The 15,584-nt window shown below is 36.3% G+C and overlaps 1 protein-coding gene across 1 annotated transcript; it reads left to right on the top strand.

Moving 5' to 3' along the window:
- The first annotated feature begins 5,303 nt into the window (after positions 1–5,303).
- On the top strand, positions 5,304–14,018 carry Gbs-70E (Glycogen binding subunit 70E). The gene has a single exon (XM_069507793.1). It carries the CDS (start codon positions 5,354–5,356, stop codon positions 6,206–6,208), a length of 855 nt encoding a protein of 284 aa, XP_069363894.1. The 5' UTR covers positions 5,304–5,353; the 3' UTR covers positions 6,209–14,018.
- The last annotated feature ends 1,566 nt before the right edge of the window (positions 14,019–15,584 follow it).

Here is a 15,584-nt window from a genome sequence, read left to right as displayed (position 1 = left end):
GTTCATGAACACATTTTAATTTTTTCTTGTGAATTAACCACAAATTCACGGTTTTCAGATTTTGCGCCTAATATCTGCTATAAGACTTACCTACCTGCCAAATTTCATGATTCTAGGTCAACGGGAAGTACCCTATAGGTTTCCTGACAGACAGAAAACGGTGATCCTAGGTCCTTATGATTCTAGGTCAACGGGAAGTATCCTGTAGGTTTCTTGACAGACACGACATACCAAAAGAATGACAGAGGCATTTCCAAAAATCTTTTCTACGGCATATTAGCTATCTAAATACCATCCGTCCAGTATTTTGGGCTGTGCGTTGATTGATCAGTCAGTCAGTCAGTCAGTCAGTCCGCCAGTCAGCTTTTCCTTATATATTTAGATTCTGACCACATACTACAAGCATGAGCTTGTCGCGTGTATCGAAATACCTATCAAATACTGCCAGCCAAAACTTCGTCGTTTTTAGGGTTCCGTACCTCAAAAGGAAAGAACCCTTATAGGATCACTTCGTTGTCTGCCTGTCAGTCCGCCTGTCCGTCGTGTCTGTCAAAAAAACTTATAGGGTACCTACTTCCTGTTGACCTAGAATCATAAAATTTGGTAGGTAGGTAGGTCTTATAGCACAAATAAAGGAAAAAATCCGAAAACCGTGAATTTGTGAATACATCACAAAAAAAAGTGTTCATGAAAAAGTCAAAAGTCAAATGATTTATTCAAAATAGGTAATAAATTACTCTTATTGATGGTCTGGTATGGTGTTAGATTTGTAAGATAATATAGTGGTGATAATTATTAGAACTAAAGCTACGAGCTATCGAATGAACTTATTTTAGTATTTTTAACTTTGAAAGTAAGATTACTATACCAAGTAGGAATGTAAGGGCTTTATCTACATTCTAAAAGAGATTTTTATTTACTTTTTGATTTATCGGACAAAATGTCGAAAAATACGACTGTAGTACGGAACTCTCCGTGCGCGGGTCTGACACGCACTTGGCCGGTTTTTTACCCGTATTGACACTGATTAACCCCGCGACTGGTTATCGAGCACACATTGGACGCGTGAAGTGGCGTGAAGCCGTCTGGTCCTTATCAATTGCTGATATTATTGTTTCATTCCATCCATATGACAATACAGTACAGCAGAAAGTAATGTACATCGGCCTTTAGAATGACATTTGAAAGAAATCATCATCATCATTATCAGTCTATGGATGTCCACTGTTCATGACATAGGCCTTCCCTAAAGAGCGCCACCACACCCGGTCCTCAGCCTTCCTCATTCAGCCAGTTCCCGCCAGCCTCTTTATATCGTCGGTCCATCGTGCTGGAGGGCGTCCCACACTACGGTCTCCACTCAAGGACTTTCCGGCTCCAACAGCCATCGCCTCTACGACAGGCATGACCTGCCCACTGCCACTTCAGCTTGCTAATAGTTTGGGCTATGTCAGTGACCCTGGTTCTCCTGCGGATCTCCTCATTTCGGATCTTTATCCCTCAGGGAAACTGCCAGCTCCCAGTTGCCAGCTCAGCTGGGAGCCAGAAAAAAGAAATAAATAAAGAAAAAGTGTTTATTTGGTGCCGCAGGAAGTTGCTAGGTATAGTCAAGTCAAAATCAAAAGTCAAATGATTTATTCAAAATAGGTAATAAATTACTCTTTTTGATTGTCTGGTATGGTATATAAAAATACAATATAGGGTCTTGGGCTGTGGTAATGAAATGATGTGATGTTTTGTATAACGGTAGTTTATGGGGCTAGAATTCATTATTAAAGAGAAAAAAAAAACAGATTTTTTATCATTTTTAAAATAACTAATTACTAGATGCTGCCCGCCGACTTTGTCCTCGTGGACTTAGGTTTTTGAAATCCCGTCTCGAAAAAATCTGTTGGCCCGTGAAAAGTTAACTGATTGGGGATCTTCCAACGCTGCGTCTTCCGGTGCGAGGTCGCCATTCCAGCACCTCGAGACCACAACGTCTATCGGTTTTACGAACTATATGCCCTGTCCATTGCCACTTCAGCTTCGCAACCCGTTGAGCTATGTCGGTTACTCTAGTTCTCCTACGGATCTCCTCATGTCTGATTTGATCACGTAGAGAAACTCCGCACATAGCTCTCGCCAGCGCCCGCTGAGTGACTCTGACCTTTCTTATGAGGCCCATAGGGCATATTTAGCGGTCCATCATTAGTATGATGATAACATATTATCTGCAGACACTGGTGTCTGGTGCACTTCCCCAATCCCCATCGGCGGTTTTCCTACTAGATTACAACATGAGGTTATTCAAGGGGCGGACCAACAAATTCCTAAAAGGCCGGCAACGCATGGGCGGTTCCTCTGGTGCTGCAAATGTTCATGGGCGGCGGTAATCACCCAGGTGACCCGCCTCGCGATGTCTATTATAAAAAAAAGACATCATCGATTGCAGACGGTCGACGGAGCAACACAATATGGCGGCCACGTCTGATAGATCACATAATTTGCTGGCAGCTATCACGCGCGGGGCCCGCCGCGATCGGTGTCTGCTGCGTGAACGGAGTGGGGTGACCACGCTAGCTTACATAGGGGGATAGTCCCGAAAATATATTATAAATAATAAAAATAAATTAAAAAACCTTTTATTTCTTCTCTTATTTTACAATATGGGATTATTAAATAAAACTTAAAATACTACACTTTAATATATAAATAATCAATAGCTGGCATCTTAATACAAAGCAGAGTATGAGACAAAATCTTACAAAGTGTCTCAGGTTAACTAGTTACATAGAAAAATAAGTAAAATGTAATCATAGGTAAGTATTTTAACCTTAATGAACGATAACTTTGTATCATAGAAGGTAGTTTTATTGTCACTCTAGTTTCTAATTAAAGTATTTATATAGATAATATGTGTTATTAAAATAGTAAGCACGAGAAGTAGCACTAGCAAGAAGCACTAATTAGTATTAATTAAGTTATAGTTATGATAAACAAAATATTATGTACACCGTTTATATAATACATACCTAGATGTAAACAGGTTACAAGGCCGTAGCCTCAGATATTAGGTCAACACTACGAAATACTGGCCTATATTTCCCTTATAATATTTCTATAGTTTTTCCCACTTTATTACAACATAATTTTGTGAAAACATGACAACGTAAAAGGTGTCGTCATAAAGCCGTGACAAAAGTATGATGCCGAATATAAAGTATGATGAAGTATGTCCCGCAAATATTGCTAATGCGCGTGGCCGCCATTTTAGTGCCGTCAGCACTAGACTGAAGTTTCAAGCTGATGGTATATTTTTACTTAAATATGCGTCAAATGACGTCAAAATGACGTCATTTCGATTTTAATCAGACATGTTCTGGCACAATAGCAATTTGCGGGACTTATATCAGCATCATTCATTATTTCAATCTCAATAATTGTGATTAGTTGAATTTATGGTAGGTATTATTTCTTCAATAATGCCTTTCAGCCAATCGTGAGAGATTTTCGGTCAGATAGCCAATCAGAGGCTATTGCAATAATGACATCCTTTAAAATGACAGGTTAGATTTTTTTGTTATCCCTTTCGTAATGCTCTCTACGGAAAAGGATATCACTAGATCCAGGCTTTTCAATTTAGTTGTATAAAATCATATTTGGTGTGGTCACACCTTTAAGGAAAAGGTCGCATTACCTTCAAGCTCTAAGATAATATTTCTGCACTGATAAGAAACTAATGTTTCTTATTATTTGTGCTCAATTCCTTATCTTCAACTATTAAATAATATAAACATGAACTTACGGATATAATCAATTTAGTCATTAAAACGTGAAAATAATATTAATTATCATGATCTGAAAGTTTCCATTCGAAATCACATTTTAGTTTCTTGATGTTTATTGTTATGACTACATTAGTTTGATGATAATAAAATAATGTAACAAATATTGGGATAAAAAAATTTGTCATCTATCCCCCTCATGATAAATAAGTATTAGGCATATCATATATTATTTTAATGTAAGTAGTTTAGAGCACAGTCTGGTGTCCACGCAGCACGCTACATAACACGTCGCCGTGGCAGGTCCCGCACGCGTTGGCGCACAGAACTGGAGGAATTCCGCGGCCGCGGCGTGCTCGGGACGTGTCTGGTCGGTAACAGGAATACCTGGAAGGAAAGGAGGGAGGCCTTTGCCCGCGTTTGGGATGACCTCTGAAAAATTAGTTAGATACACCTAATAATATAAAAATGTACAAGAAGTTATTAAGATGATCAATTAGGTATTTAAAAAAATATGGTATTGATCATGAAAAAAATTTAAAAAAGAACAAAAATTATAAAAAGGACAAAAAATAAATTTAGAGGTAAGCTTATTTATTTATTTTAGTTATATAAATGATATACACACACATTACAATATTAAATGATGTACACTTACATTAAAATAATTTAATGTTTAGCAAGACATTGGGGCCGATTCTCTTGTACACAATCTCTAAACTAAACTAAATTAACAGATCTAAATCTAGTGCTATCCTTTTCCGCAAGCAACATTATGAAAGCGATAGCAACAGATTTAGACGTGCCATTTTAGTTTAGTTTAGAGATTGTGTACAAAGGAATTAGCCCCATTGGGAGGGTTTCCATTCTTAAGCGAAGTTTAGACTAGCAAGAACTTCTTGCCAGTTATTCCGCAAGTACTTGCAGAATTGTTTACACTACGAGCAATATTGTACATGAACATACATTTGTGACTTGCGGCAAGTCCAGCAAGTTACAAAACTTGCGGAAGTGAGCTTGACGTGATTGTTTACACGGTAGAAATAGCTTGCGGAAGTCAACTTCTGCAAGTTTTGTTGCTAATCTAAACTTCGCTATATGACATCGTTGATATTCCATCCACACGCATGCAAGCACCTTCTTTCCTACGTTTGAATGAAAACTCATAGACATCATTTTAATTTACAATCAATAAAATAAATTATATTAAAAAAAATGTTTTATTATTCAGAAAGTTCAGTTTAAATATCAATTTTATAAAGACCTCACTCTGTATCGTAATATTACTGAGAAATGCGTAACAAACAAAAGCGTAAATTGTTGTCAGTATATTAAAATTAAATGTCCATTAAACTAAATTTATATGTGCACTCAGGAAACCGTCCTCACCTTGACCGGTTTCGCACAAATACAATGTCAATAAACTTTTATCCGGAAATCTTTCTGTAACTCATTGCCACACTACATTCTTACATCAACGCGTGGCCGGCGCCTACGCATCTATAAAAGCGCACGACGCGATAAATTCCGTTTAGTTCAACGCAGGCCGCGGTTGTATACACACGTGTTTTTGTTACAGAATCGCGATGTGTGCCGCAATAGACATGCTCGGCTCCGAGCAAATGTTCTACGGCCGAAGCCCTCCGGCCGGGTTCTTGTCAGACTACACGCCGCAAGTGAAGAGGCCGATCAAACTGACGTCCAGAGGGTACTCAGCGCCATGCCTCTCACTTCTAAAACCGATACAACTCACACTGAAAGCGGCTCCAAGATCTTGCATCAAGATTTCAACAGATAAGACGAAGAAACGGGTAGTTTTTGCCGATGACAGAGGATATGCATTAGAACAAGTGAAGTTCATGACAGAACCGTCACATGTCCCTCCATTTTGGGCGTTGAAAATCATAGCGAGCCCTCCTCCAGAGCGAAAACCCCCCGTTCGCATGACAGACGTTTGGGAGCCGAGATTTCCCCAACCAGCATCAGATTATGTAGCATTCCGTCAAAGAATTAATGAAGAATTTGTGTCCTTAGAAAACGTAATAGTCAAACAGGATGAGTGTGCTGTTGACGGGACGGTAAAAGTAAAAAACTTGGATTTCAATAAGGAAGTCTTTATCAGAACAACATCTGACGGATGGAGGACGCAAGAAGACACGTATTGTGCGTTTGTGGAGCCAGGACCTTTGAATCAAGCAGGAGTTTCATCCTATGACACTTTTGGATTTCGTCTGCAGTTACCTATCCATTCTCGGAGATTGGATTTCTGTGTGTGCTTCCGTTGCAAAGGCGTCGAGTATTGGGACAATAGAAACGGTGAAAACTACACGATAGAAAAGTCGTCGGTTAGAAAATCACCGGCGATCGCGTGTGCCAGAATCAATTATGGAAATTCTTGGACGAACAAATCTAGCAACGATGGGAACACTCCGTACTGGTGAAAGGTGTGAAAAATATGTTGATTTGTGTCTCTTTTCAGTTGGCATATGCCAGTTTGTGATCTTGTGCCATAGTGTGCCTGATGGATTAATTCGGGAAGTCATGAGGTTTGTAAGAATCTTTATTTTTATCATTTAAAGTGGATCGTAGCAGAAGCTTATCTGTAGGTTCAAAAGTGAAACGAATTTAATAGCTATTCGATAACAGCTAAATCAACACTCGCAATAGAATGTAATTGCCATTTTACTCGAATATTAAAGAACGTAACGTAATACCCATAGAGTAGTATTATATTATGGTAATACCTACGTTTTCATCATAAGTATACGATAAGATAGAAAGAAAAGCAAATTAAAGTTTCAAACGTTTAGTGCCATCTTTTGACAAGTAGCCGAACTAAAATTCACTTAGATGGTCATAAGACATTCAATTCTAACATCAATTCAATCCGTGACCTTGGATTGACAAGACAGACGCCGTAAAACTAGATATTTTGTAATACAAGATAAAAATAGCCATTGAATTTGACAAATAAGTCACAAATAATTGGATTGATGCCAGAATATTGGCTGCCTTGGTAAACAAGGGAATGGGCGTCATGATACCAACTGTAAATAAACTAAATTGAGACCAGCAGAAGCTGTCCTTTTCTAACAGGTAGCTTTGTAACAAGGATGGCGCTAGTCAACCAATTCCCATCAATTTTTCAAAGCAATAAGTCGTTATATTTTAAACCGAAATGCCAGTTTATAATAACGATATTGTGGCTAATTCTCTTGTACACAATCTCTAAACTAAACTAAAATTACACGTCTAAATCTATTGCTATCCCTTTCATAATGTTGCTTGCGGAAAAGAATGGCACTAGATTTAGACCTGTTAATTTAGTTTAGTTTAGAGATTGTGTACAAGAGAATCGGCCCCATTATCTACTTAATGTAATTACTTAATCCTAACACCTTTATCTTATCAGCTAATCTATTACATTACAGTCATTTAATTAAAATGTTAGCTTTTTATTGAATTCAGTCATTAAAATAATAAGGTGTCAAAACTTGTAGTCAAATATAGGTTTAGAATTATTATTAACAGAGCCTCTGGAACTAGAATAATATGTTGGAAGAAGCTAGAAGATAAAGGTTTAGGTGTTTTTTTAATAATCTAGATAGCTTCTGTGAAAATTCACTTTAAACCTCGAAAATAGACTGCTTTTGGTAAATTATATTTAATTTTGTACCTAAGTTAGTCTTAGTTTTTAAGATTTATGGATAGACTGATTTCTAGCTGTTATCAGTGAATGGATATGGAAACTATAGTTAGTAGGGTATGTTAATAATACTAAGATGTTTATGGTTTGAATGCTCAATTGAAAGTGTGCTCAGCATATTATTGTAGGTGCAAGAGTGTAAATAAATAAGTCAAATATATAGTCAATACAATTACTAAATATTATTTTCTATTTTAATATTTCATTTCTATTATGATTTAAGTAATGTATTTTTTTACAATAATTCCATTACTCATTATTTTTATAATTGTATTTTAATATAATTCCAGTGTAATATTTTTCAATTTATGGTTAACCTACTGTTTAATTTAAATGATTCATTTATTTTTATGTTGAATCAAGAGTTAGTGGACTTCTCTTTCAATAAATTGAATAATAATTATTATAAAAAGGGCAAATAGATTTCTTTATCAGAAAAAAGTGTTAAGTACTGATTAATTTTGTACCTACCTACAGCATAAATTTTATGGAAATGAAATAATCAATGATGTATTAGGTATGTATTGTATTTGTTATCGAATTCAAGGGCAGTTAAGGTTAGGTACGATTTATACTGTAATGGACATTTTAAGAATTTCTTTTCTAATTTTTTTTTTTACTTTTTTTTTAAATATTACAATAAAACTTAAAGCTAGTCTTATCTAATTACTATATAAATCATGACCGCGTGGAATGGTGCCAAGAATACTGGCTGCATTTCCGCGCTGGACAGCCAGGCTGATCCGTTGCGCAAAAAATGAGCCAGCCCTTCTGTCACCAGATAAGGCTATTAATCGCGGTGAAATGTCTCGTAAAAAATTTTTAGCACTAAGACTCCATAGCCAAATTTACATAACTACAAGTATCATAGTAGGTACTATATTTAATTTATTTTTATTTTTTCTAAATTGACATATTAAAGAAACCAATACATATCACCCATTTTATAAGGATTTAACCAGTATATTTGGGTAGTTCTTATTGTTTCTATCACTAAACTATATTGACTAAACATATTATTACTAGGTTTCAATAATTTGTCAAACATAACATGGAATAATTTAGTAAAAATTAGAATCCCATTTGTACATGAAATCACTGAGAAATAATTTATTTTTCATATAGTCAAATACCCAATTAAGTTTGAAAAACATGATTGCCTTGCCAAAAAATCGAATTAAAAAGTAAAAAATTTCACATTTGAATTATCAACTATTAGGTATATTCAATTATTAAACTACTTACAGTTTACCTAGGTAGGTACTCATTAAATTTTTTCAAAAAAAATTATGCCTAATATCACTCGTGATGATCTAAGGAGTCTAACGATACCCCATACTACCAGATTTGTTCAGGTAAGTAGGTATTTATTTAGAACGGATTATGGAGGAGCGAAATATACTCTCATACACATAAACTGGAAATCATTGCACTCCTTTTTTGGACAGTTTGTACAGAACTAGGATATGTCCCAACTTTCCCCTTATTGATATGCAACCTACAATAACTAAAATCGTGTTATGTATATATGGAATAATCTAAGCGGATCTTACATAACTACAAGTACCTATTTATCGTTTACAAATTAGTTATAGTAGATACTATACTATAGGCAATTATTTAATCAGTCAATTAATCTATTTTAGTTATTAATGAACTAGGTAAGTAGGAAGGTAGGTACTTAAATATCTTAATCGATCGTTGACACGTGTAGAATCACCTTATTTTATCACTAGATTATACCCGCGACTTCGTACGCGTTAGTTAAATGTTTTGTAATAGCTATCTGCATGCCGAATTTCAGCCCGATACGTCCAGTAGTTTGAGCTGTGCGTTTATAGATCAGTCAGTCAGTCAGCTTTTCCTTTTATATATTTAGACTAGCTTATGCTCGCGACTTCGTCCTCGTGGACTACAAATTTCAAACCCCTATTTCACCCCCTTAAGGATTGAATTTTCAAAAATCCTTTCTTAGCGGATGCCTACGTCATGATAGCTATCTGCATGCCAAATTTCAGCCCGATCCGTCCAGTAGTTTGAGCTGTGCGTTGATAGATCAGTCCGTCAGTCAGTCAGTCACCTTTTTGTTTTATATATTTAGATGTGGCGAGTGCGTTTTCAAAATGTATCCACTATCGGTACCCTTATTATAAATGCGAAAGTGTGTTTGTTTTTTGGTTTGTTGGTGTGTTGGTTTGTCCTTCAATCACGTCGCAACGGTGCAACGGATTGACGTGATTTTTTGCAAGGGGATAGATAAAGACCTGGGGAGTGACATATGCTACTTTTTATCCCGGAAAATCAAAGAGTTCTCGCGGGATTTTTAAAAATCTAATTCCACGCGGACGAAGTCGCGGGTATATAGGTATTTAGGTATGATTGCATATGTAGGTATGCTATTGCATTAAGTACTAACATGCACTACAATCATGTCATTATAATTAAGTATTAATGTATACTTATAAGATAAAATTATCTTATCATTGTACAAATATACATACATACAGAAACACAGTCAGTTCCTGCTTGTGTTATAATTAGTACCTACAGTGCTATCTCAGGTCAAGGAGAGGTCATCTCGTACGATTCAGTTCATATCGAGTCAAAATAAAACTCTTTCCTGCATCGCATTCCTACAACCGCACCGCACGCCACCGCAATCAATTCCACCCTCACCACCTGGGTGTCTGGAGCACTTCGACCGTCGGTTGTGCCAGATCCTTTTTTCCACGCACATGCAAATTGTGGAACCAACTCCCATCGGCGGTGTTCCCACTAGATTACAACATGGGGTTATTCAAGGGGCGGACCAACAGATTCCTAAAAGGCCGGCAACGCATCGGCGGTTCCTCTGAAATGTTCATGGGCGGCGGTAATCACTTAACATCAGGTGACCCGCCTGCTCGTTTGCTCGCTATTTCTATATAAAAAAAAGGTGAGATCTATAGAGCACACTCTGACTTTGCTCAGACTTAAGACACTGTTTAAACGAGACAGCGTTATATAGCTGGCATATCTGTCTCGTTTTAACAGTAACTTAAGTCTAAGCAGAGCCAAAGCACACTCTATAGATTACAGCCTAAGGATCGTAACCTTTACTTCATGATCATCATCATCATCAACCGATAGACGTCTATAGCTGGACATAGGTCTCTTGTAGGGACTTCCACACGGCACTATCTTGCGCCGCCTGAATCCAGCGGCTCTCATTTGAAAACTAACCAACCAAAATCAATGAAAGGATTGTATGGGGTGGTCTTTGAACTATATTCATGCATAAAATCACGTCAATCCGTTGCTCTGTTCGTGCGTTATTGAAGGACAAACCAACAAACTTTCGCATTTATCATGTAGTGATAAATGCGAAAGTATATGCGTTATAGTATCATGTATCAGTAGTGATAAGCTCATAAGAACACGATAAAAATAAATCGTGCGAACATAAGACGTGACAAATAGGAAGTAACGAGATACTGTAGACCTTGATTCGCATCACACGTCCTTTTATATTCGCGATCTCATGGTCATTACGGCGGAATTTTATTTTAAGGCTATCTTATGACCGATTGTCATTCCTATGGTAGGCCAGTCATTGAACGAGAACGTCTTAGATCTCTATATATAGCTAATAGCGTATAGAGGAAACATTTTGAAAACGTACTCGCCATATCTAAATATATAAAAGGAAAAGCTCACTGACTGACTGACTGACTGATATATCAACGCACAGCCTAAACCGCTGGCCTTAGAGACATGAAATTTGGAGGGTGTGTTCTTTGTAAACAGTAGGTATCCACTAGGAAAGGATTATTCGAAATTCCACCCCTAAGTGGGTTAAATGGGGGTTTGAAATTTATACAGTCCACGCGGACGAAGTCGCAAGCATAAGCTAGTCTAAGTATATAAGATGAAAAGCTGACTGACTGATCTATGATCGCACAGCTCAAACTGCTGGACGGATCGGGCTGAAACTTGGCATACAGATAGCTATTATGACGTAGACATCCGCGAAGAGAGGATTTTTGGGAATTCAACCCCTAAAGGGGTAAAATAGGGGTTTGAAATTTGTGTAGTCCACACGGACGAAGTCACGGGGACAAGCTAGTATAAAATGAAAGATGACTGACTGACTGATCTAGCAACGCACCGGTCAAACTACTGGACGGATCGGGCTGAAATTTAGCATGCAGATAGCTATTATGACGGCACTATCTTGCGCCGCCTGAATCCAGCGGCTCTCATTTGAAAACTAACCAACCAAAATCAATGAAAGGACATCCGCTAAGAAAGGATTATTGAAAATTCAACTCCTAAGGGGGTAAAATGGGGGTTTGTTTGTGTAGTCCACGTGAATGAAGTTGCTGGAATAAGCTAGTTTGCTCTATTCGTCAACTGTCATGAAAAAAGTATGATTTTAGTCTTTATTCTAACGGTAAACTGTATTTTTGACATGTCACACAGAACAAATATGGCGAGTGTGTTCTCAAAATTTATACATTATACTTTAACTTTGCTCAGATTTAAGACACCTAAAACATTGTGCTATATTGGTACTGATTCTGAATACAACTAAATTTAAGAGTATTCGCATCCTCTTCTTACTAATGTAATCTGAAAAAGACAGATTACAGTTTGACATTTTAAAATTTAATTTAAAGCTGTCAAACCTTGTGACTTTAGCTGCCAGTCGCGAGCCTATTGTTTTAATTTGAAGCGTGCACTAAAATTTAGAGTCTTTAAATGTAAAATTCATGTTCCGTCCTTTTTTAGCAACATTAAAAAGAAAAGGATGCAGATACTCTAAATTTAGTTTAGCGAAAAACAACAGAATCTGTGCCATGCTTGCATAAATCTGTCTCGTTTTAACTGAAACTTAAATCTGAGCAAAGTCAATGTACGCTCTAGAGCTGTCAGCCTTAGTAAAAAGGAGTAGGTATTTACTGCATTTGATTAAATCGTCTTCTTACTTTATAGACGCATTTCTCAATTCTGAGGGTCGTGGCCCCTTCCACATATCACATAATGGTTGGATTTCTCTTGGGATAATAACCTTCCGCAATCCGCATATTTCGACACTTAGGTTTTACAGCTGTTATTATCAGATGTTTCAAATGATTTAGCATTTCTTAGATGCAGCCGATGCGAACGTTTCTTGCTGCTGACATATAATATTTTAGTTAGGTTAGTTGGAAGGAAAAGGGGAATATTAGTCATGTATGGTGCCTAAAATTTGCTTTATCATTTTCCTTTACCTATACTACAAGTAGGTAGGTACTTTTAGGTCATTATTATTGCCATAATATTATGTATGAAAATTGGTTAAATCCCTATAATTTAGAAGAAAATACCTACCTACCTAATTTGATTTTATTGTTTACGGTTCTACTATTTTTGTTAAATAATAGTTATCGTAAAATATTTTTTTTTTTGTAAATTACACCTACCTTGCGATTTAGTATATTTTTTTACGGACCCACTGAACGATCGGCCTCAGAATTCGAGTAGCAATTCCGCAAAACTATTGCATCAAAAACCAGTCGCACTTATGACCTTTTTCTATAAACAAGTCGCACAACCGTGCCGTGCAGTGCAAGCGAATTTGATCACTAAGCTGCCAAACGAGTTTTGGTCTTTGACTGTACAATACATCCCTAATATCGATATAAATAAATATTTACATATTATTTTTTTACTATCAAGTGCTATCAAACAAATTTAATGTAGGTACGTAGATACAAAATTTTCAGAATTTACTTATTTTTAATTCAGTTGAAAGTTGATTTATTTATTATTATTATTTATGTAAGCATACCTATATTATAATCGAAAATATAGTTCCTTTATTTATGCACACATAATATTATAATCGCCATGTTCCTAAATAAGTGAGCACTGATTTTTTGTTAATTTTTTAAATTATGAAATACAAAAAATGGACTTTCTATGAATGAATGTAAAAATCATACTGCGATTTCGTGTATTGAAATTGTTTAGTTATTGATTTTTAAATATTTTTTTATGATTTTTATGAATTATTGTGATTAATTACGAATTTTTTACGAATTTTATCGATTTTTTTATGTAAAAAGATACGGATAAAACCGCATAGATTAATAAATGTAAATATGTATAGATATTAATTAAAAATCGATTAAAATTCGTACAAATAATTTGAATGAATAATGATAAAATTGTAAATTCATTGTAAATAAATTAGTTACAGATAATTTATAATTAAAAATAAATCGAGAATTGTATTTTAATTAATTTAAAATATATTTAATTCAATTTAATCATAAGAAAGTATGTAATTCTTTTTTATCAAAACGGGGTTGTATTGAAGTGAACTGTTTTTTTTAAATAAGAAAAAGAACTGATTATTTTAATTAAATGTTGATTATTACATGAAGTTTATATTTTTGTAATGTTAATTATTAATTATAATATGAACTATTTTTATTAATTATTGTGTACTAAGTAACGACGACGTTCCTGTCTAGTTTTGTGGTATCTATTAATTAAAAATATATTATTTCTTAATAGTACTTTGTTTTTTTTCATTCCAGTAAGTTTAAGTAGAGAACATTTAGATTTTTGTATTCAGATACAAGTTAAGACTACAATCTCACATGATTGTAGTCCTAATAGAAGATTGTAGCGGGCTAACCAGGAAGGGGAATGGCAGTTTTTACTAAACCCATGCCCCTTTTGTTTTCTACACGGCATCGTACCGGAACGCTTAATCGCTTGGCGGCATGGCTTTGCCGGTAGGTACTGTGGCTGAGATTTATAGAGTGTACTTTGATTTTGCTCAGACTTAAGTTTCAGTTAAAACGAGACAGATTTATGCCAGCGATCTAACGCTGTCTCGTTTTAACAGTGTCTTAAGTCTGAGCAAATTCAAAGAGTGTTCTATAAATCTCAGCTTGGATACTGTGAGCTGTGACCCTTGTGTGCCTAGAAGACGCTTAAATAAATAAATATCGAGGTTTAAATAAATATCGATTCGTGCAATAGGATCAAAAAATCACTTTATTTTATTGCTACAGTCCCATTTAGGTCGCACAGTGCTGCGGGTTGTTATTTAACTCTTTTTCTACAACCGCACCGCGCGCCACCGTAAGCACTTTCACCTGGTGTCTGGTGCACTTCGACCGTCCGCTGCACCAGATCCTTCTTTCCACGCACGTGCAAACTGTGGAACCAACTCCCTTCGGCGTTGTTCCCATTAGATTACAACATGGATAACCAAGGGGCGGACCAACAAGTTCCTAAAAGGCCGGCAACGCATCGGCGGTTCCTCTGGTGCTGCAAATGTTCATGGGCGGCGGTCATCAGATTACCCGCCCGCTGTTCGCTCGCTATCTATTTAAAAAAAACTACGCTAACTAACTAAAATGTAGACCTACCCAATAATAATCTAAATAATAACAGTACGTAGGTGTGTACTAGAGGTCGTTGTAACTAAATAAATACTGGTTTAACTGTTACAAATCGTCTATTTATTAGGAAATATTACTTGACGTTGCTGTCGGTGATTGTGTAACGATCTCATGCAATTTTGTCTATTATAGATGCGGGTTCCGTCACATGTTCCGTCTTTATGTTACTGCTAAAGTGCATAAACTAGTCAGAGCTGAGATTGACTAGTAGGCTCCGTTTGTAAGTATATCTAGTACCTCTACAGTACGAGGCCGATGTACATTACTTTCGGCCGCGTTCTGTACCTACTTAGATCGTCTTGTACCTCTACGAGCAAAATGATCGTATTTATTTAAAACTAACTGACCTGCCCCGGCTTTGCTCTGGTGGAGTTTAGAAAATTGAGGGGGAGGTTGAATTAAATTTTTCTCTCCGTAAGAACCATCCTCGTACTTCAAGGAATTTGCGATGAGCAACACATTTAGTGATTCATTTTTATATTATAGAGAAGAATAGATAGCGTTTTCACCATCATTATTATCTCAACTCATCGCCGGCCCACTACAGAGTACAGGTATCATCTCAGAATGAGAAGGGCTTAAGCCATAGTCCACTACGCTGACCAAGTGCGGCAAACGTCACACACCTTTGAGAATTCTCAGACATGCTGATTTCCGTTATAACGAAAT

This window comes from Maniola hyperantus, chromosome 26 (assembly GCF_902806685.2).
Source record: "Maniola hyperantus chromosome 26, iAphHyp1.2, whole genome shotgun sequence".
Classification (NCBI taxonomy): domain Eukaryota; kingdom Metazoa; phylum Arthropoda; class Insecta; order Lepidoptera; family Nymphalidae; genus Maniola; species Maniola hyperantus.
This window is presented reverse-complemented; position numbering and strand designations above follow the sequence as displayed.

What these genes read in the sequence shown, in the direction of transcription:
- Gbs-70E (XM_069507793.1), top strand. Translation starts at nt 5,354, where the DNA reads ATGTGTGCCGCAATAGACATGCTCGGCTCCGAGCAAATGTTCTACGGC.